At 43.6% G+C, this 23,621-nt stretch overlaps 1 protein-coding gene across 1 annotated transcript in view; it reads left to right on the top strand.

The window, feature by feature from the left end:
• The window catches only part of LOC139291383 (sodium/potassium/calcium exchanger 3-like), a 43,200-nt gene extending 23,462 nt beyond the window's left edge, over positions 1–19,738 (top strand). Inside the window, exons 3-17 of the mRNA XM_070913403.1 lie at positions 5,404–5,480; positions 9,871–9,945; positions 10,738–10,822; positions 11,467–11,570; positions 12,985–13,059; positions 14,367–14,392; positions 14,494–14,547; positions 14,653–14,786; positions 15,911–16,071; positions 16,627–16,897; positions 16,989–17,155; positions 17,862–17,976; positions 18,179–18,291; positions 18,644–18,709; positions 19,586–19,738. Coding sequence (XP_070769504.1) covers positions 5,404–5,480; positions 9,871–9,945; positions 10,738–10,822; positions 11,467–11,570; positions 12,985–13,059; positions 14,367–14,392; positions 14,494–14,547; positions 14,653–14,786; positions 15,911–16,071; positions 16,627–16,897; positions 16,989–17,155; positions 17,862–17,976; positions 18,179–18,291; positions 18,644–18,709; positions 19,586–19,738 — 1,676 coding nt within the window. The remainder of the gene's footprint in view (positions 1–5,403; positions 5,481–9,870; positions 9,946–10,737; positions 10,823–11,466; positions 11,571–12,984; positions 13,060–14,366; positions 14,393–14,493; positions 14,548–14,652; positions 14,787–15,910; positions 16,072–16,626; positions 16,898–16,988; positions 17,156–17,861; positions 17,977–18,178; positions 18,292–18,643; positions 18,710–19,585) is intronic.
• Positions 19,739–23,621: the final 3,883 nt, after the last annotated feature.

Here is a 23,621-nt window from a genome sequence, read left to right as displayed (position 1 = left end):
TCTATGCTATGTGTGTGAGGAAGGCTCTGCCCTCCCTCAGTAACTGCTGTCATTGCGTCTGAACTGTTTAACCCGCATCCAGGAACAGTGTAGCTGCTCAGTGACCAGCGGTAGACCACGAATGGGCAGCTCCCAAGACTCAGTGTGTGTAAAGTGAGACAAGTGTGCTCAGTCAACTGTCACCTACATGACTGAACATGAAAGAAGAGTAAGAGTCGAGGGGTTGGAGTGTGTGGGGTGAGTGGGAATGTGTGACAATCTCAGTTCAGTTAATTAAAGCTGGGGTAGGCAGTTTTATTTTGGCATCATTGGGCAAAAAGCACATAATAAGCTTTCAGTATATTGTAATTCAAGTGGTCTGAGAGGAAACTAGACTTCTGCACCTCCTCATTGCTCTGTTTCCAGGCTTCAGAAAGTCTAGCCTGTGATGGGAGATTTGGGCCAATCACAGGTCGTTTCAGAGAGAGAGTGTTCCTGTTGGCTGTTAACCCTAACCTCTACGAATGCAGATGCGTGTGCACAGACGTGCAGAAGGAGATAATACAGCAGGAAAAGTTGGCATGGCAATTGAAGGTAACTTTATAGCCATGTAAAAAGCAGCCGGTTGACGAAGCGATGGACTCCTGGGTCGGCTCGCTGGTTGCCTGTGGTCAAGATCAAGCTGAAGCGCGTGCACGTGTCCGTGCTCGCCCGATGGGCAACAGAGAGGGGGGGAGCTGTATTTTCACATTCTGCCTTCCATTTTGCCTTTTCCAGAAAACTGCCTATGCCTGGGATTTCAATTCCCAAACTAGAAATCTATATAAAAACCTGCATGCATGTGTAATGAAAATTATTAGAGTTTGAGACTCAGTGAACCGAGTGACTTTGAGTCCACCTCGACACATGGCAGCATATGGAGTCAGTGAGGCAGGTGCTTGGTGTGCGTCTGTGTGCCCTCGTTGGCACAAACCAGACGAGGCAATGGCGACGAGTGCATCTGCTGCCTGTATCTCCCCCTGGTACAGCGAGCGCGGTACAGTCTGGGCGCGGTGAATGCCGGCTGTTCTGTCAGCGCGTCCTCTCGTCTCCATCGCCACGTCCACTAGACAGGACTCGGCTGCTGACCCCTTTGCCTCACCTGCTCACGCAGAGCGCCATTCACCTCAATCTGGCCGCCCTCCGGCTGTCCACTGCTTCCTGGGTTGATGTAAGGTTTCCATTTCAGGTTGATTGTAGTTGTTCTGGTTATTAACATTGTGTTATGAGACCACACATCTGCCCACATTCCTTCTGCTGCTCTGATCAGGGCACACAGCAATAGACTAGTGGGTGTGTTAAGTTACTGTACAGAGATACCCCTCTCGCTGTGCTTTTTCAGCTGTATGTGAGGACATCATGTTACTTTTTTACTCAAGGTAAAAGTTTACCATTTAACGCCACATCAGCAATTGATCATTCGCTAAGCCCGGCCCCCCCTTAGTTACTGTTGCTTTCCATTCTCACATGGCACAAATGCAATTTACAATGATAACATGGCAGACTTACCACTAGAAATGTATAGTAATTTTTGAAACAATCAGCCCTTGTTTTCAGATAAAAGCAGGCTCCTCATTTCTAGCCGACGACCGTTGATTTTGCCGAGGTTACAACTGTCCCTGGCAGATGTCATCTGCTTTAGCTCGCTAATGAAGCTAAAGTTAGCTCCATGAGCTGTAAAACGTGAGTCTTGTAAAGGGGTTCTAAAAAATGAACCCCTTGATGGATACGTATTGTGCTAAAGACTGAGGCTAAAGCTAACAAGTCCCAGGCACACAGTCAGCATCCTCACCAGTTAATGATCATGTAGCAAGTTAGTCCCAGTATTATAAGGATGAAAAGTGTGATGATAAGTATGATATGGAAAAATGTGAGATCGGACTGTTATTTGATTAGTGCCGCTGTAGCTTACATACGTGGAGAGGAAGGTTTATGCTTTATTGTTCATACTTTCGAACAGTGCGTGTCACTTTTAAAGTTACAACAGAAAGGGATTTTAGGACTATCCTGGATAAGGAGTTTGGCTGGAGTTGCTGAAGTATCCAAATCCAATAAAGAGCAGGAGAGATCTGCTGAAGCCTCAACTCTGATAACATTCAGGTTTCAGTGGTGAAATACGACACAGTGGACGGGCTATCGTAACCTGTAACCCCATAAAATGTAGTTAGCTAATGAAATGCTCCTTTGCCTTGAAAGTACTGCTAGGTTACTACTGTAGGTGGTAAGCTAGTTAGCCGGACATGCTAACATTTGCAGCTACATTTACATTTGTGGCGCCTATAATCAGAATGTTTAACCTATTCCTAAAAAAAAAAGACACCACCCTCCCTACCAGAGTCCCATGCACACCACTTCAACATGTTGTGAAATCCAAAGCTTGACTGGCCTGCTGTGCCTAGGTATGACTGCTAATCTATGATGACAGTCGCAGTTTGAGGGAGGGGTTTAGTAAACGGTCAGTTACTTTGGTCATAACTAATGGCTAAAACTACCCAAACAAGTAGTAAACTGGACTATGCAAAGGTGCTGACCTGACCATCTGGAGCAATTCGGGGGTTCAGTGTCCTGGAGGAGCAGGGGATCGGACCGCCTACCCCGTGATCAGCGGGTGACCCGCTCTACCTCCCGAGCCGCAGCCGCCCCTAAATACCAGCATGTGTTTCTGATTCAGATTTAGAGAGAGTTAGGCGCTGTGAAGTGGAACTGTTCAGTGTTGATGTGTATAAAACACCTTGTTTACATGAAGGTTCAGTGGGTTTCTTGTGGGAGTTTGCGGTTCTGCATCACATCCGCACATGTACTTACTATCTCTCATGGGAAATTGGGCTTCATGCTTCTTGGAACAGTAATTAGCAGCATGGGTTTTTTATCTACTGTCTCTTTGAAGACTTCAGAGGAGCATTCTGCTGATTTTGTTTCAGGTTTTTCAGTCTTTCTTTTTCAGTCTTGTCATTCACCCTTATAATGCATCACTATTTCTGGTGATTCTGGTGGTCACTAATTCCTGTCATGAGAGCTGCTTGTTCTCTCCCTTCACACACTAGCCTGGCATTTTGGCTGGATTGAGTTTGAGCTAGCCAACACCGGCTTGTAACAGTAAATATTAAACACATCCAGCTGTCGCTGCGAGATGGCCGTCTGTTCTGCTGCTTTGTACCCTCTGTGGCTTTTTACAAGCTGCTCTGCATTGTGTTAGGCTTAAGAAGTTATAGCTGTCGAACATAGCGCAGAGGAGGACTGCAGCCACTCAAACGCAGCGAGATGCTGTAGATGCAAATAGGTCAACAGAGTACAAAACGGGGGGAGAGTAGTAGAAAACAGTGGGAAAGTGGTGAACTATTCTTTCTGCTCTCATTTTCCCTCTGCGACATGTTGTGAAGGAGTTGAGACTGAAATAAGACTAAACGTAAGTGGAATGATCCACAGCTGAACTTCTCCTAACTCACTTAGTTTATTCATTTGTTCGTTCACTCTCTTGTGGTTAGCCTACCTGCCTCTTGAGCATCCTATGCTCTGTAAAATGCATACCATGTAACCTTGATGTTCCTGATTCAAACCTTTGCCTCATGTCATCATCCCCTCTCTGCCCCTGTGTTACGGGAACTTTCTAGCCATGCTAGCTAGCGTACAGCTTTAGGGATGGCAATGTCCAACACTCGCTCAGTTGGTTCGTCGATCCACCACGTTAGTCCAGGCAGAAATATCTCTATAAATCAACTATTGGATGTATTGCTATGAGATTTGGTGCAGACATTCGTGCCAATTGCAATAACTTTGGTGATCCTTAGATTTTTCATCTAGCGCCATCATCAGGTCACTTTGTCCAGGATTAGTATTGACGTTCGTTTTTAGTGCTAGTTAGTCAATGTGCTATTATATGCTAAACATGCTAAACTATAAGGATAAACATGGTAAACTTTCTGCACATCAGCATGTTAGCATTTTCATTGTGAGTGTGTTAGCATTTAGCTCAAAGCACCACTGCGCTTTGCTTCATTAAAATCAACTTTCCTTTCATCCCTTCAGACTTCCTGCTCTTGTTACACAGTTGAATCATCTCATATTAACCTCATGTTGTCTGAAGGAGATGACCTGGCATTTTTACCAATTTGTTTTAATTTATCTGCCCTTTATTTTAAAGTGTCCTGGCTAAAATGGCATCACAGTCATGTTGCACAAACAGACACAGAACCAACATTCGCGTTCACGCAATATTCAACATTCACACCCAACCATGTTGCAACATGTTGTAGATCCTGTGCTGTCTGTGCGATCAGAGTACTCCTCTGTATGATCAACATCTCTGGTCGGATGTCTTCCGCAGTCTGTAACTTAAACTTATTTTTATATTAAATGCATATTGTTGTCATTCTTGCACGCCCTTAAGTACTATAAACCTTCTGGTTCTCTGTTGTTACTTCACGAGGATCTGCAAGACAATTCCTCTCTGCTTACTGCGCCGGTCAATATTTTGATTTTGCCGTTTGTCACACCACATGCTAGCTATCATTAGCATTAGCCCAACTTGCTCCGCCTGGTGTCGGGCTGGCCTTTCCCAGGGAATAGTGTGGGTGCTGAAATATGTAACAGATGTTAGCAGTGGCCTGTGAATGGGCTCCTGATTTGTGTGGGAGGGAACGATGACAGGGGTGACTTGATGCTTGAGGGGCGAGAAGCAAAGGTTCCTCAACACTCCCCGGCAGCCAAGCGTCTGTCACTGGTCTTGGCAGTCAAGGAAGGGACTGTGGGGCTGGGAGAGGGGAGGAAGTCAAGAAGCCATGGAGAGGGGGTAGAATAACTCAGGCCACCATTTAAAACCAAAAACCTCCTTTTCACCTCTTTCTGTTTTCCTTCACACTCTCTCCATCTGCCAACTTTCCACCATTCCCTCAGTCTTTTGCTCACACACAGTTGCTCTCTCTCTCTCTCTCTCTCTCTCTCTCTCTCGCTCAATTGTACTGGAAGTGAAGTTTGCAAATTGCAGTTAAACACCCACCACCCTTTCTCTCTCCTTTGCTCTCCATCCCACTTGCCTTACCCTAAATATCCCTTGCCCTATTTCTACAATGCTCTCTCTCCTCTTTGCCCTCGCTTTGTCCTCCTCGTGCTCACTTTTTCCATTTCCCTATTCTTGTCGCTCTCGGAGGAAGCATGCTCATACACAGTCCTTGGCAGGGCACAGTTAGACTGTCACACACACACACTTGGGCAAGGTACTCTGTGGGCAAGGCTCCTTGTCAGTACACATGAGTTCAATGGGTTTCTGTGCTCACAGGGTTGACCTCTCTGCTGGACATTGGAAGTATGTTCCCTGCACCACGATCTGCGGAAATACACACACACTCTATGTGAACAGATCTAACCGTATGTGTCTGTCTCTTCCAGCTCTGCACGAGTTCCCTACAGACCTGTTCACACACAAAGAGAGAACCGAAGGAGCTGTGGCCCTGCATGTCCTGTGTGTAAGTTTACCTTCACTTATACACGTGTGTGTGTGTGTGTGTGTGTGTGTGTGTGTGTGTGTGTGTGTGTGTGTGTGTGTCGACATCTGTGACCGTGGGACTGTGAGAAGGGACCTTTTACAGTGCATTTTCAAGGATAAGGCTGAATGGTATGAAAATACCAAACCAACCAACAATAAATTAAGGTTTATTAATAAAGTATTTTGTGTGTATCCAAAGCCTGGTACAGTATAGCTTATTCCTCTATGCCTGCCGGCAAAAATACTCACTAAAGCGTCAAATGTGTATTCATTCGCAACTGAAAATAGTCCCCAACAAATGCACCGTTTACCCCATGTTTGAGTAATGTTAGAGAGCTAGAGAGCCCTGTTGCTCGAGGACATTACTGAACCTATATAATTGTGACCCTTTTGTAGGGGTTTCACTATTTCGACCTTCGAAATCAAAGGCAGGCAGCACCGATTCTCCCTACCGGTAGCCTGCAGCTGCACTTTTGAGACACCCAGGGACACACACAGGGAAGTGGTCAGACAGTCCGAGTGACAATAAACACTGTGAGGAACATAAATGTTACAATCAAAAATCAAATCGATCGAAAAGATTTACATATTCAGTAGGAGCCAGTGGGCTTGGGGCTGAGTGCCACAGTAAGGATGGGGAAACGCGGGAGCATATAAAGATGCGCTAACACATTGTTTGTATCATATTGTTGACAATATGACACAAATATAGAAAAACGCTAGCCATATTCTTTAAAAGAGCATTCCAACGATTTGGCATTGTCGGACTCACAATGGACAGCAAGGATCAAAATCGTCAAATATCATCTTTTTCATTCCACTCATTCCTCCTTGTCAAAACAGTTCGGTCGGAAGTTCGGGTGTATTATGCAAGTAGCTGCCAATGTCGCCTCAAGCCGCTAGCCTCCGGCAGAGATGAGGGGCGGGCTACCTCTCCCCTTCTCTCCACTCCCTCTCGGGCAGTATCTCATTGGTTCAGCACATGCATGGCCAGCCCCACTGGCCTCTCCAGCATGGCCCGGCAGGGGTCAACATGCGAGGTCAAGGCCACGTTGGAGCCCCTCTGCCGTCACTCTCGTATGACTGGCACAAGGCGGGCGGGAATGTTCCAGCACATGATGACCCATGTTGTGTCGGGCTGTTGCTGTTAGTCTCATGCCAGCAGAGCAGTGTCTCCAGGGAACTTTGCTGTGCATAAACAGAGCACTGAGACCTATGGAATGGATAATTTTGCCAGTACATGTCGGACATTATAGTCAATGTCACTACTTAGAGTGCACCCACCCTCTGAGTTAGCCTAGAGACGGGCAAATGAAAGTAACCTTTTCTAGGATGCTTGGATATTAAAAAAAAGAAAGCCCAAAATACAGTATATCATCACAAGCTATTTCCCTATGATGTCTAACCTTTAAAATAATGTACTCATTTCAGAGCAAGTGTTACTGTACTTGGCTTTCTGTAAATTTCAGGAAAGGACAATCATGGCTAATACCTTCAGAGAATACTGTATATTTGTAATGCTTTGTACTTTTCCACCATTCCGTTTTTGGAAAATATGTTTCTGTGACATGCAATATATATCATTGATTTAAATTACAATTATGATTTATTTGTGCTATAAACAAACCTGTCTTTACACAAGGCGTTAAACTCGGGCTGCATCTAATGACTGTGGAAATGATTCATAGAATAAGTTAAGTGGAAGTTCATTCTTTACCTTGTGAAAAGTAATTACTCTTACTGTGAGGTCCACTTACCTGCCTTTTCCGGAGCTTTCGACCGCATCTCACAGTCTTTATTAGCAATCAGAATGGTCTTCATTCGCTGATAAAGATGATTTTTATTACATTATTTTTATTGGATTCTTTGCACTTTCTTGACAGATGTACTGTGAATCAGTCCAACAGCATGAGATAATGGTGCGTGAGCAGGAAGGAAAGGTGCATTTAGCAGTTCAAAACCAGCAGAGAGACATAGCATACATTATTTCTGAATGACATTATATTTGGTAAAGGGCGCGTGTTTTCTTGTTTAGGACCCGAAAGACAACGTTTAGGACTTTGCTTAGGTGTTGCTGGGACTTGACTTGGGACTTAATAGCAGGAGATTTGCAAAACAATAGCTTTGTCCCACCTCTGCTTTGTACTGAGCAGCCAGAACACACAGTATAAATATTAGTAGAAGTGTGCTGGCAGTCCTCTCTCCTCCTGAGGCTTGATTATCTTCCTGCTACTGTACAGGTTAAGCTAAAAAAAAAAAATCTATTCAAAAATAACTAAACAAATCACTGAACAGATGCCATGTCACCATGTGGCTTATATTGCCTGCATTATGCTGCACATATGGTCTTGGTTCAGGGATGTTGATGTAAACACTGGAGTAGATCCTGCAGTCTTTTTCTTGTATCATCCTATGATTTGGCCACAGGTGAGGCTGCTGCGAACTGATTCAACTGTCAGTCGGAGATTGTCATTGATCATGTATGTTTCTGGTATTGGATTCAGCTTGAAGACAGAAACCTGTAAACATTTTGTGTCAGAGAAATGCAATATCACGGTATCTTACTTCCAACTGCTGTTCTCTTGGCAGCTGTACCTGCATGCAACATTAAACATGCGCACAAATGTACATTCGGCATGCACACGTGTTCCCTCACAGCTACAGCAGAGAGAGCGATGAAGGCTGTTGTTTTCCCCCTCCACCTCAACCTTAAACCCGAATCAAGATTAAACGCAGCGATCTGGATTTGACGTTTTGCTTGCACACTGAAAGTCATTCAGTGTGTGGGCTCAGGCGTTGGGTGGTTCAGCTCACTCTCACCTGCTTTCAGAAACGGGAAATAGAAGAACCGCCGCAAAGGAAAATGTGACTCAGTACTGAGCACAAAAGAAAAAAGGAATATTCAGTCTCCGTGCCATTCTTGCTGTGAGCAGGTCTTTGAAAGGCTTCGATATTACAAGGTGTGAGGATATTCACGCCTTCCCTTTGTTCACACATTCCCCGTCAGTCTGTCGTCACTACCTGACATTTTCTCTCTTGATCATCGCTGTCTGTCTTTCATCTCCACCCCGGCTCTGCTGCTCTCCGTGCTCTCCGGTGTACGAATTATGTGATGCCAAGGCTGGCTTGCGTGCGGTGGGTGTTTATGCAATAATACACCAGGAAAAAAAACCACACCAGTCAAATACATTAAAAGCATTTCATACAGTGGGTTATTTGCAGTCATAATTGTAAGACTGTTAAGGAGACATTTGGAAGGACAGCATTTATTGAAGGTTACTTGTGGAGTCCCCCAAGGGTCAGTGTTGGGACCATTATTGTTGTTTTGTATGTGTTTGATATTTGTTTCCAAGGTTTCCAAAACATGAACATTTAGTTTATTTGCAGATGGTACACATTTTATTTTGCTGTGGTAAGAATTTGAAAAGTAATTGAGAATTGTAAAGAGTTGGTTTGATTTTGATAAACAATCATTTAGTTTAAGTCAGACTAAATTTACAATCTGTGGCAATCACTTCACAAAGTCACAGAGCAAACCTATGGTTAATGTTTCAACTGAGAGTGTGAGATAGAATTTTTTGGAGTGATGATAAGTGAATCTGAGTATATTTTCAAATATGCCCATAAATGTGGCCTCTGCATATTTTTTATTCTTTTTATTTATTATAGGACTGATGTAAAGTATCATTATATTTCAGTAAAAAGGGTGAATTTATGGAACAGCTGTTGTATGTCAGATATCGTTCTTTAACTTGGGCCCATAGTGTCATTCCAGGTCTTTTCTTTCCCATCCGTTCAGACAGTTTATTTCAGTGGGGGAATAAGCTAAAAACACATATACATAACCTCCCCTCCCCGGGCTTTTTTAATGCAGTATGTTTAAAAAAGTGAAAACTGTCTCCCTTATTTAAAAATGTAAATAGTGTGGTCCCACAGTCATGTTATTCATGCATATTTGATGTCTGATCCGTTAATGTACTGCACTGCATTTCCATGGGATCAGACCTCTGAATTTTGTGCCTTCAATTACTCGACTCACTGTTTCATTTTTCATGGTAATTTACATCTAAATTTAATGTAGCAGTTAGAGCAGCAAGGTATTCTTCACTATATCATTCAGGGTACATACAGAGATGTGTTCAAAATAGAATGAAAAGCTGGAGAAAACATGGAAGGTGGTAAACAACATCACTTTTTTTCTCGCCTAGTTTGAAATATCAACGGATATATCCCAGCTGGCTGCACTTTATGACAGGTGACGGTGCAGCCAGACCTTTCACTCCGGTATCATATGTATAAATCGCATCAAGCAACATGTTCATACTTCACTGATCCCTGTAATATTTACCTCTCTCTCTCTCTCTTCACAGACCATTTACATGTTCTGTGCTCTGGCCCTTGTCTGTGACGACTACTTCGTCCCCTCCCTGGAGAAGCTGTGTGAGGTACGAACGGTGCTGAAAATGTGGCTTCAAATCGCAAATATTTCTTCACAACATTGAATATTAATGACTAAATAAGCAACAATAAAAGTTAAATTGGGGGAAAAAAAGACACTCAACACTCAAACTCTAAGCTAATCTACTTCATCAGAGCTGCATGGGTGGGCATCATGACATCATCTGGCCCACCTCACATGGGATTGCAATACACCGGTGTATATCAAACATCCAAAATACAGCAAGACATCTTCTGGTAACACTTGGTACACAAATCCAAAAGAAGGCCATTTATCATAATATATGTAGTACAGTATATGTTTATGTACAAAATGTCAAATATATTTTGAACTGCATAGCAGAAGACAGAAAGAAGCTAATTATGCCACAAGCCACATTTTTAAATTTTTATCCCCACAAAGTGTTTTTTTCCACATCTCCAAAGCTTTCTGTATATTTAGTAACTGAATATTCAAATGTTACCTGTTTGAAAAGCCTCTGTATATGTACTTTACTTACTAAACAAGGTGTTGCTGGTTCACAGTATAAAGGAGAGTAGAGAAGAATAGAAATCCTTTTTATTGGACAAATCCACTTTTCTTCTTCTAGACTGACATAGTGTTTATACACGGAGTGGTAAAATACTAGATATACAATCTGTTTACACAATCGCACAAACGCAAGCTTTAGTGGATCTGTATGATCAGGTTCAGGGTCAAGGGTCAGGCTGGGACTGATCTTGGTCTGGATTTTCTAATTGATGAACTTTTTATGTGTCTCTTGCTGCTTTCCTGGCAGCGTCTCCATCTCAGTGAGGACGTAGCGGGTGCCACCTTCATGGCCGCTGGCAGCTCGGCTCCTGAGCTCTTCACGTCCATCATAGGTACTCGCCACAACCACCCCTCCACCTCTGTACCCCCTCTGCTCTAACTGAAACACGTGCCGCAATGCTGTGGCTGCATTAGGGAGGAAGCATGCATGCCTTTTAACGGATGCTTTACAGTGATGCTTTTATCCCCAGACACTTGCAGTAAACAAACATGGCTTTCAATGCACTGAATCAGAATCACATTAAAGTCATCTTATGTAATAACTAGAGAATTGCTGGTGAGGAGTAAAGGCCATATGTTTTTTCTTTGATCGTGGTTGTGTTCGGTGTGGTATATCTGAACCAGCAATATGAAGAACACAGCGTTACATTACTGTATTGTTTATATACAAATCTAATTATACACACAGACTGGGTTTAAGAGATTCAAATCTTCTGATTTGCATAGACTGAATGCAACTTCAGGTTCTATAGGCCTCTTCCCAGTGTGTTTGTGTGCGATTGAGAGAGAGATCCATGACCAATATGGCTGAGTTATTTACATATGTTTTGACAGCTGTGTCTGTTTGTCAGCACTGCAGATGCTGTGCTGCAACTGGAAATGTCAAGTAGTGTACAGCACATCATCCATGCTCTCTATGGAGTCATAATGTGTATGTGTGTGTATGTGCGTGCGTGCCGGCTCATTCTCTCCCCAGGGGTGTTCATCACCAAAGGTGACGTGGGTGTGGGGACCATCGTGGGTTCAGCTGTCTTCAACATCCTCTGCATCATCGGCGTGTGTGGCTTCTTCGCTGGCCAGGTATGATGTCATAGCAACGTTAGACCGCCGCAGCTGGAACCCGCCGCTGACCTGGTGGCATTTTCAACAGAGTGCAACCAGCAGCCTAATGTCACCTTTAAATATTCAGCCACATAAACACAAAGTGGGAGAACGCACTCATGCATGCATGCACATGTTTATGCAGAAGGGATGCAGGACACACAAACACACTGTGGATGTATGCGTGCATGACTGCACCAAAATACAGCTTCAGAGGAAACCAGATCATGTAAGACATGTCGATGTTATGATGTGTTACATGCAATTTTTGAGTCTTTGCTGTCCAACATATTCCTGTATTCTCTGCCTCTGCAATTTTCACCTTTTCACGAGTGTCAATACAGTCGCATTTGTCTCATTTTTCTTGTCTCAAATTAAAAATAGCACATTTCAGGATAAAACCTTTTTATTTCACACCACAGTTCTGAAAACAAAGTGCACAAAAAGATGAAACTTCTGGTGCCAGCACACGTTGGAAACGTTTTTACGTGTTTTTGTTTGTGTGACACTTTTTATGTTCTCCTCTGTGCTTGATCTGCATAACCAGGCACATGGACAACATCCCATCAGTCTGAACACGTTAGATAGTTTTGTATCTCTTTTCTTTTCTTTTTGCACCCTCGGTGCTGTGTGTTGCATGAGATACAGAGAGATCATAATATGGTACCACCTCGCGCTGATGCTATCTGACATGCCAGGGACATGGAAATGAGCGGAGTACAAGGATAAGCTCTCTGCTCTGAAAAATATATGCGCTGGAGTCCAAACAGTGACGCAATCCCAGATTGTGTATTACGTAATCGTAGCGAGATAATGAGGGAGAAGGGCAGGCGGTGTAACAGGGCTTGGAGGGATGGGGTGCAGTAAAATCAAGTCCGGCCGTTGCACCTCACTACTGTTTGTTACCCTTGGCTGGCTCTTTCGTAGCAGGCTCCCTCTACAAAGCACCGTTTCACAGTGAAGCAGAGTACAAGCAAACATTTGAAAGCTTTCTTATGCTCTAACTCCACCATCTGCCTCGCAGCGGCAAGCGATTCCACAGCCGGGAGTGGCACATTCAAGATGCGACTTCTGACCCTCTCACTTGCATATACAGCGTGAGCGCTGTGTGGGAGAGTGTTACAGCGTTAGTCACCGCATTGTGGGCTCCTGTGTTGTATCTGGTTACATTAAGTTGATAAACACACCGGCACCTTTCCTGCGTAGGACGGTACCTCGCGGTGTCAGTGACTGTGATTCAGGAGGTCAACTCCTGTGTTTACATCAGTATGGTAATGATGTCAGGGGTGTTTCTGTGTCACAGCGCTGCGTAGACTCCTGCCAGGATAAGTGTTACTATAAGAGTGTATGAATTGGATTTTTTTGTAAGTGTACTTTCCTTTTTTCTTCGCAGGCAGTGAAGCTCTCTCATTGGGCTCTGCTCCGAGATTCCATTTATTACACATTTTCTATCACGGCCCTCATTGCGGTAAGAGGTTATAGACTCGCATGCAAATGCACTGGTCACAAGATCAAGCGTGTGGTGACTGCAGAAACATGCAGAAACACTTAAACTGTCACAAACTATAAAGCATATAAGGCCAACTTGAAAGGGCAGTTTATGGTTCTCAGCTTTGGTATCAATACCCAATTTGCACGTCCTGCCTCAGCAGTATTGCCTTGATAGTAGAAAGTCAATAAACACAAAAAGGTACTGTACATCCACTACAGCAATCCTCCCTGTGGTAAAGTGTGTTTTCTTTGTATAAAACATGTTGTACATATGGAGTATCATGAGAGACTGACGTTGTCTATAATCTAGAATACATTCTAATGGCAGCAGGTTGAGGATGCAGTGCATACTCAGTCAAAATCAAATCAAAAATCAAAATCATGTATACTCAAAAATGCCAGTATGCATTCTAAAGACACTTGATTGTAGAGTTTGCTGATGGACAGTGCACAAAGGAAATGGAGCAGTGGTAGGAAAGAACTTAGTACATTTACTCAAGTATTGTACTGAAGTACAGTTTTGAGCGACATATTTCCATTTTAATAAGAACAATAAAATTATTTATTTATAAGATTATTTGTTATAGACTAAACTGCTCAACAGTATATAAAGGAGCTACAGTTAGCTCCACCTTGACCAACTACAGCAGCAAAATGCCACTTACATGTTAATGCACCTGTAATAATAATCCAATAATGTGATGCACTTTTACATTTGATACCTTATGTATATTTTGCAGACAATACTTATGTACTTTTACTTAAATAGAATGGTATATAAGGTATGTGTATTTCTTGTGTACTAACTGCAAAAACAGCGTACTATAAAGATTACAGTTAGTGTGCAGGAGGGGCTTGTCTGTGTGAGAGATAGAGCACGGCTCACTCCCTTCGTGAGCCTAACATGCAATGGGCCAGCCAACGTGTTCTTTAATATCACGCACACAGGGGGAAAAAAAACAGATCAATCAGCAGCACAATCACGCCGTTGAGATATGACAGTGTGTCACAGCATAATCCATGATTTCACATATTCAGTGTGCGGCATGCTACAGAGGAAAGCTCACGAGTGATTTCAAAATAAAAAAAAGGTCAGTGCCTTCCTGTCTGCAGATTAGGTGTAATGAACCAAAAGGTCATGCTTTGACCTTTCGCTGGCTGTCTGAGCTGTGGATTGGTCGTGCCCTCTAGTGGTGTAGATGTTGAAATGCAGAATTAATTTGACTTTCAATTACTGCCTCCATCTAATGTCCTTTTGTGCCCTCTTTGTCTTTGCCCTTGTAGTTCATCTACGACGAGAAGGTGTGCTGGTGCGTAACGATATTTCCTCTGGCAGCCTCATATATTTATGTTTGTGTTGTTGTTCTGAGTCACTGTGTATACATTCCACTGACCTTGTCTCTGTGCGCAGGTGGGAGTCTCTCGTCCTGATCCTCATGTATGCAGTCTACATCCTCATCATGAAGTGAGTGTCATCGTCAGAATACTAATGCCTTCAGATAATTCATTAGTTGCATTTTAGTTGCAACTAATGCATTTTGGCCCCTTCTCATTCATTTGTCATTGCCAGGTTTAACGGCAGGGCACATCGCTACTTTGACCGTCGAAAGAAGAGCTCCATGAATCTGGCCAACGGGCTGACAGGAAGCACTGATCTGGAGGATAACGTCACGTGTGATGCTACTGCAGTCCTGCTCAAGAAAGGTAACGTAATGTGCTCCATTTTACACAGGCTTTGCCCTCTAACAGCACTCCGTAGGTTTTAGCTGCTCATCTCTGCGCACTGAAATTTACATAAATATAAAGTCAGCTGGGGCCGCGCTCCTCTTCTATTTTTGTTTAGCTCCAGGATAAGACAGTCAAGGATGACTTTATCAGTTTTTGTCCTGGGATGATTGCCAACATAGGTCCTCGATGCTAAAGCTGCACCATGCTGTCTGTTTCTGGGCTGCGTATATGGTGAGGTGATGGCCACAGACGAATCCCCAAACCCCTTTCCCTCCCTTGATGAAGCCCAGTGCTAACATGCTGAGCACTGAGCCTCCCCCTCCTGGCCCTCCATACAGAAACTCTATAAGGAAAGCTACAAATCATCTGCAGACCAATCCAGTGTCTTCCCTAAACTTGACAAACTCTTAAGAGTGTGTAGATGGGCCAGAGTGGTGTGGCTGCCCACCTTGCATCCGGTTCTGCTAACTGGTCTTCCCAGCAAACCAAGGACAAGGAGACTCTACCAAGTAACACACAGTAATCTTCCTGTTGGTCCAATCCTGGCATTGCTAATGTTGGTGCTGCAAGTGTTCCAGCCATTGATAAGCAGGAAAAAATGTATGGGTGACAAGGAAGGGGACCTGTTGACCAATGTCTGTGGTAGAGTGGTAGGCACTCTAGATCTTCATACATCATAGTTCAGTCCTGGATAAATGCTGAGATCACATCCAACAGTGCAACCCTGTGGATGAATTGAAACTGTGTCCTGACATTTCAAGCCAGAGATGTTTGAGAAGGTGGAAACGAGGCACTTTGTTTGCTTATAGCAAACACCAAGAACAGCTAAAAAACTTAACTGCCACTGCTAAGCAGTGTGGACCTGAGCTTTTAAGCTGTCGATCAAACAAGCGCATCGGCCCACCCACTCTGAGGCCTGGAGAGTAAAGGTGCCATTGTATCTCCAAAGACACATTTTCTTACTTTCAATAATAAGAAAATGTTAGCAATATATTTCAAAATCACTTTCACATGAGTGACTAATTGTGATTTCAGTTGGACTAAAAAGTAAACAATCAGCATTGCAGTCAGATGAACATTTGTGTGTTGTTTCTCTCTAGCTAACTTCCACTGTAAGCCGTCGGTGCTGATGGTGGATGAGCTGCTGTCTGCATACCCCCACCAGCTGTCTTTCTCTGAGGCCGGCATGAGGATCATGATCACCAGTCATTTCTCCCCCAGAACCCGCCTCACCATGGCCTCTCGCATGCTCATCAATGAGGTACATATACACGAAACTATACACGGACTCACACAAGTTCGACCCTGTGTTGAGCTGTGTAGTTTTACATGCTACAAGTCATTTCAAATTGGGAAAAGTTGAAACGCAGCGAAGCTGCCCTCAAGAGAAATATAATTAAGTTACTTTGAAAAATCCCTGCCAAACTGGAGTCTTAGCATAAATACAAACCAAATAACCCTGTCTGTGTTCAACAGAAGATGGAGTGGAATGAATGTTCATTTTCTTTTGGATATTCCCGCCAACACTCTCCCTCAGACACCTGTCTGCTGCAGACTACAGTCTGGATGTAAACCCAAACCAAACAAGCAAATTTGGGCTTTTGACAGAAAGAAAAGAAAAGAACATTAACTTCTGCTCCTCACAAATATAAGGGACCTTTTCTGATGTCTGTAATATGAGTAAAAAATCAAAACAAAATAGAGTAGTTAACTGGGACTCACTACCATTCATGCTACACAACAGCAACACAAAATGTCCACGTGGGTTAATGGAAGTGTTATGTTGTTTATAATAATGTTCGATAATCACTTCCAGAGGCAAAGACTGATCAACACCACTGAGACTCGAGTCAACCGCATCACTAACGGCGACTCTGACTCAGCCGCCAGGGCTCAGGGGAGGCGGGGCTTAGAGAATGGGATGGGCGGATCCGACCAGGGTCTGAACGGGAGATGCAGACTTCAGCGACTGGAGTCTGGGAACGAGACGGAGAACGAAAACGAGGATAATGAGAACAATGAGAACGACGAGGAGGGAGAGGGAGAAGGCGATGGCAATGGTCCCCTGGTGCCTTTCAAAGTTCCAGGTACAGCACAGATGAAGTAAAATGAGGACTGTGAATAAGTGTGTGTTATTAGCGCCATCACTAATGCCGTCGTCACGTCTATCGTCCCCAGCTGGGGCGTGCAACAAGCTGAAGTGGCTGGCCATGTGGCCGCTGTCCCTGCTTCTGTTCTTCACCGTGCCCAACTGTGCCAAGCGACGCTGGGAGAGATGGTTCATGGTCTCCTTCTTCACCGCCACCATCTGGATCGCCGGCCTCTCCTACATCATGGTCTGGATGGTCAGTCCAGTCTCACTCACAACTTATTCTACTACGCTGTACTATGAATTTAAATTCATACAAATGCTTATTATTTGGACAACCGCCCCAGAGGTGCCTCCTGAGGTTATTTCACTCTTTAAGTAATAGAGTAACAACTGTTCATTTAACAGCGAATGGCTGGAATGTTCAGGATGCACCATTTTATTATGTTTGCAATCATTTTGGCAATTGCAAATTCCACTTTAGTGGAGGTGAAAAATGGAAATTGTGGTTCCATTAACATATTAAGATTTAAATAGGAGTTTTCTTTATGCACTTTGGCAAAACAAATTGGACTAATTCCATTCGGTATTGTACCGTTGTTTTATTTTAGGTTATTACGAGAGAGTGTAGCTGTTTTTTCAAGGGTAGGGTGTAATGAAAATATTAATAAGACTGGAGAGGCTCGTGACAACATAATGTTCAGGGCCCCCCCCCCTCCTCCCCCAGCCCAGTCCTTTTTGTGCAATCCGTTAACAGGACTAGTGCAATGTAAGAAACATGCTTTCTCTACAAGGAGTGGCAGAATCCCAGAGAAAGTGTATAAAACTCTGTTAGTGCTGTCGCCGTGCTGTAGTTGAGTTCCAGATGGGAACTTGTGTCAGCCGTGGTCTTGATTTGGCGTACTGTGCTGCTGAACTAGCTATACCAAAGAGTATATTGAGAAACAAATGTTTGGTTTCAGGTGACTGTGATCGGCTTCACTCTCGGCATTCCTGATGTCATCATGGGCATCACCTTCCTAGCAGCAGGCACCAGCGTCCCAGACTGCATGGCTAGTGTTATAGTCGCACGGCAAGGTACACACACACACACACACACACACACACACACACAGACAAATAAACTGTTGAAATCAATATTTCTGTCGTGTTGAGTGAAACAAAGCACAAAATGCTGTTAAGAGAAGGGGAGGTGTTACACAGCGGAACATTGCTTGTCATAACTGGCTCGTCTCCCGACTGCATACAGACCTTGACAACGTTGCTCTCCTTGCCTCAGGTCTGGGAGACATGGCCATCTCCAACTCCATAGGCAGTAATGTGTTTGACATCCTGGTGGGCCTGGGCCTGCCCTGGACCCTACAAACCCTCTGCATCGACTACGGCTCCAACGTGAGTGCTTTCTCGGCTCAGCCAGGGGAGTCTCTGCCGGACTCGGACCGGAATAGAACGGAGCTGGGCTCATGAAGGACGGGGGAACGATAGTCTGTAATATTCAGCGCAGAGCAGCGATGGAGTTTAAGATCAGTCTTTCACGCAAACACACCCACACAGTATTCATGGGCCACTGCAGTTTATCACCTTACAGTGAGAGGGTCTGAAGTGTTAATGGGCCGGCTGATCACTCTCCACACGGGGAAAGAACTTTTGGAATAGGTGTAATACAAGTCTTTTGTTTTGACCTGCTGTTTTAAAAAGCTACATTTTAAGGCCTGACAGTATATGTCCATGTTTGTCTCCGCAGATCTATCTTAACAGCAGAGGACTCATATTCTCCGTTGGACTCCTGCTAGCCTCAGTATTCTTCACAGTGAGTACCACACTTTCAGAACTTACTGAATCAGGAAACACTAAGCTTAGCAAAGCAGGGAGTTGGGGGGGGGGTAACTCAGTAACGAAGTCTCAGAGCCGACAGGTGGATGCTGGGGTTGGGGTGGGGTTTATGTAACGCAGCAGCATAGCTTTCAGCGCTGTGGCAGCAGGCGTGGCACACTGGCACCTTAAAGGCGCCCTGTGGAGGTTTTCTTGTAAACAAACAAAGGTTATGTTTACATCCAGTGTTGCTCGGCAAAGCTCATTATGTGTGTCTTGTCTGTTGAGGTCGAACAAACATGTTGAGTGCATTTCCTCCGATTTTTGAAGTATTTTGAATGCAGCATTGTTTTCCTTCACGTTTACTAGCTTGTAGTCTCACAAGTTACCTTTAAGTACACGGCCATTATGAAAGGGGTGTGTTTGGATATATGCTGCAGAGGAGAGGAGTACGTCATGTCGAGCTACCTCTCAGTCTTTGCTTCATTAGTGTCTTTTGAATAGAGCTACCGCCGTTATTTCGTGCATTTTTGCGGTAAAGAGATGACCATGTTAGATAGAAATTTTTGATTTTCTTTTACTTTTAGCAGTTATCAGCAAACCAACGCACCAAATGATCCATACTATATCCTCTCATGTACCTGCCCCCTTTTCCATAATCCACCCCGTCCTTGTGTCCCTACCAACTCCCTACCAAACCTACACCCTCGAGTCCAACCATGACCTCGGTGGCCTCCCTCCACTTCAAAAGTGGTTCAAATACAATTTTGCTAATCTCTCAATATTTCACTACAACCCCCATGTGCTACCCTCCTCCCCTGTTTGTTTTGCACTGCAGTGGCGAGTTCTCTGATCCCTTCTCTCCTGCCTGCAGGTTCTCGGTGTCCATTTGAACAAGTGGACTCTGGACTGGCGACTGGGCTTGGCCTGCCTTGTCTTGTATGCCATCTTTCTGTGCATCTCCATCCTCATCGAGTTCAACGTCTTCATCTTCGTCAACCTTCCTATGTGCAGAGACATCCACTGACCTCCCTCCTCTTCCTCCTCTCCTTTTTCTTCCTCTGGTCAGTGGAGGAAAGCTCATCTGGCTTCCACTTTCTCCGCGCCTTGGAACCAAGTCCTACCTTTTATTTTTTCAACTAGGAAAATAGAGCTCTCTATGATTTATCTTTGGTGCAATACACACAAGACAGAAGACACCGGACGTTTTAGGGGGGGGGGGGGGTGGGGGGGGGGGGGGGTTTGGGACCGGACAGGAGGCGTGAAGAGAGCGTCCCAGCAGCAGAGATTGCTGCCAATCGTCCAATGAACCGAAAGGTTGGCTGGAGTGAACTTAACTGTATTAACACCAACAGTTAGGCTACTGTTGGTGAAGACGCTGCTACTGTAACTGACTGACTGACTGGCCGGAAGAGAGAAATCCTGCGCTAACAGCGATTTTGAGCTGGATTGTTTGTTACTCTTTGTACAAGTTTGGATATAAGCACACGATTAAGGTATTTTTAAGTAAAAAAAAAACAAAAAAACTGGCTTTTTCTGTATATATTTGAGGATTATATAAGTTCTAATATTAGCTGATATATGGGATTCTCTTATGCACAACTGGATCAGCCCTGCAAAACTGAATGATCCGATGACAGTGACACTGTTCTGCCAGTAATGCGCTCAAAAAGCTTCAACGTGTCTCCCGTGCTGAGTACCAGCCAACATAGCATGCTGTACTAGCCACCAGTCAACTCTAGCTTTGCACTGAGAGTCTACATATTTAACACTTTTCACGTAGAGGCTACTCTTGTTCGTTCCTCCGCCTCTCTACAGGCACATCCGTGTAGATGTGGCCTTTATTTTCCTTTCATTAAAGCCACATAGGGAAGGGATCTCCCTGGAACTGACATCCAGCACTGTCACTTTATTGATTAGAGATGTTATACTGTCATTGCAAAGCCTCTGCAGGTACTCTAAACATGTAACTACTGAATTTAAAGTTCCCTCTAGACAGTAGACCTCTTGTATGATATTAAAGAATTAGTTTTTAGTCTCCGAGTCGAGTATAACATTGTTACTTCTTAAAGCCGAAAGTATTTTTAGAATAGGAGTAAGGTCGTAGATTTGGACTTAGGAGTCAGCTCGAGTGCACAGTGTGTGTGTGTGTGTGTGTGCGTGTGTGCGTGTGTGTGCGTGTGTGTATGTCACAGTCTGGAGGGGAACCAAGGACACCACTGTTACTGGGAAGACATAATCATGATTTATTTATGAATTAATTTATTCAAAGATCATGTCTAACCACCAGTTTCGGCCCTTTGGATCATGTACAGTGTATTAAATGGAACGCCCTCCGCTCTCTGACGACGGAGCTGTACAATGTACTATACCTAATATATAATCTAAGTACTGGAAACTGACTTGATGTTGTTTATATTTAAGAATAGAACTTTATAATTTATAAGTTTTGTATAGTTTGGAAAGACGTTGCAACATTTGTATATTGGTACAAACACAGTGTGGGGTTGTTGTTTTTTTGACGAGTTGCCGTGGAGATGATTCGGTGAGATGGACTGACTGAACACGCGATCTCGATCACTGGTCCTAACATGGGTGGAGGCTGTTGGCGGACCCCCTTGCATGTTGAATTAGTGTATTGAGTCGTGGACGTAACAAAATTCACTTTCAGATTTAAAAAAAACAAAAAGAAAAAAGGAATAGCGTACTGACGGCACACACCCTCCTACGAACTTTCACAACATATTGTTTCTTAAACACAGTGCTCGGACTCTCGTGCCATCCCCCTTGTATTTGAAGCTTCAAAACCAACGCTTGTGGCCATTCTCCTGCTTGCACTTGAGCCAAAGAAACACCTTCGTCAACAGTATTGCCACTCTGTCTCAGCATGTGTTCAAACGAAACGTAGAAGATGTGTATTTTTATTTCATTTTTTTACCCTGAAGGATTCCTACTGAGAATTCTCTGGTTAATAATAGAGTTGCTGATAAATTAAAAGCATCCTCTGTAGGTGTTGACGCTCCTCCTGCAGCCACAAGAGGGCGCTGTGGAGCTGCGTTACATCTTCCAAGATGGCTGTTATTTTACGCTTATTTTAGGAAGTGATGTGGGTATATTTTCAGGTAGGCTACATAGAGACAAATACTGGTCGGTTTGCATGCCTCTTTCATAATTCAGATTATTTTGTGTGTAATTTTAATGTATTTCCAAGATCTAAAAGGCACTGTCTTGATTATGCTGTACATATCAGAGGGATATGCTATTATAAATGATGTTGGAGTAACTTCCGATGAGCAGTTATATTTGAGATATATACAGTATTTAGAATGTAGGCCTACAACAGTTAGTTTTCAGCTAATCAATGTGGTTTGATGCTCATGTCTTTTGAATTGTTTGTAAATCCTCATTTTTGTTGACGAGGACCTCTGGCCAGAGCTCAGAGCCAGAGAGGGGTGAGGGTGTCGGGCTTGTTCCCAGTGGTCTTCTTGCAATAAACTGATTTACATACACAAATCTTTGTTTTCCCATGTCTGCTGTTTACTCTGACAACAATAAAGTGAGACACGTGCACTCTAATCAGCATATTTCCCTTTGCTTTTGAAGAGACTGGAAAATCCTGTTATCCACACACTTTTTATTATTTGTTTACAGTATATGGTCCCATTCATGACTTGTTGATTTAACCTCTAATAACCATAATATCAGAATCACTTTCTAATAAAGGCATCGTTCATTCTAATGCTCTTCCTGATGAGCTTAAAAAGACAAACCAAATGCCATGCAAGAGATTTGGATAAATATTTTGTCACAATATGACCCCAAAATCACCCAAACATTGTTAAAGCTGCTCCACCATACCAAGCAGTGTCTGTATTATATACATGAACAATGTGTAACCTGGTCAGCTGCCTATCACAAGTGGAATTGGGGGGAAAATGGTTTGGGTTCATTGTAATGGAGTCGATCAGCTGACTTTTGTGGTAACAGAAAGGAAAACTGGATCTCAGGCAGGACTATGACAACTTTTGTTTCATCTTTGAGCACGTACTGTTCTGTTCCTTAAATCGCAAATAACTGAAATGAACGCCGTCCTTTACTTTGAAATCCGACAGTAATATCCGGGAATGTTTAAGGTGTAACACCTGTCCCATATCTGTGTGAGCCGGGGAACGGTAGGTGAGTTTTAGTCAAATCACAAATCATTGATATGTTTGAGATGAGACTGAGATGTTTCATTTGTCCTTCAGGGAGAATGTGACGCGTTGGTCCAGGATCTCATGCTGGTTTTGATGCTGGTACACATGTTCACTGGTCCAGATAAGACAAAGATGAGGCGGTCTCCTGGTTTAGCTGATGACACAGGAATAGTACATACACATTGATGGACCATAGCTTTTAATGAAAGAACATGTAAGTTAAGTCTCACATCTCCCCAGAGTGCAGATGTGTCCGCTAGCCCCCCTCTTCTGTGTGACCCCCCCCCCCCTCTCTTTTCAGAGATAAGGAACCAACATGTTTTGATTTTAGTTTACTGGTTTTATTTGCTATACCCATATATAGATACACATATACATGTAGAGATCTGTGTGCATGGAGTGAGTTTATGTGTCATTTGTTGTTGTAACACAACTGAACTAAACTAAGCAATCGTTGATGATTCCCCTCAGGGGGAGACCGAGAGAGTAAAGACACATTCCTGAGGTACAAGAAATACTGACATGTACAGGGTTTATTTTATTGTATATGTGCCCATAGGCATATATACAGACATAACTGGTAAATATGTTTATGAATCAAATGTATAAATAGCTATTTATAGGGTTAACCTGGATTAACACTGTCTATGACTGTCTTTATACAAGGTGTTTGGTTCCTTTTAACAACTGAGTAAGCCAACGTTTAAAATGGAA

This window comes from Enoplosus armatus, chromosome 2, assembly GCF_043641665.1.
Source record: "Enoplosus armatus isolate fEnoArm2 chromosome 2, fEnoArm2.hap1, whole genome shotgun sequence".
Lineage (NCBI taxonomy): Eukaryota > Metazoa > Chordata > Actinopteri > Centrarchiformes > Enoplosidae > Enoplosus > Enoplosus armatus.
Note: the sequence above shows the minus strand (reverse complement) of the source record. Positions and strands in the feature narration are given on the sequence as shown.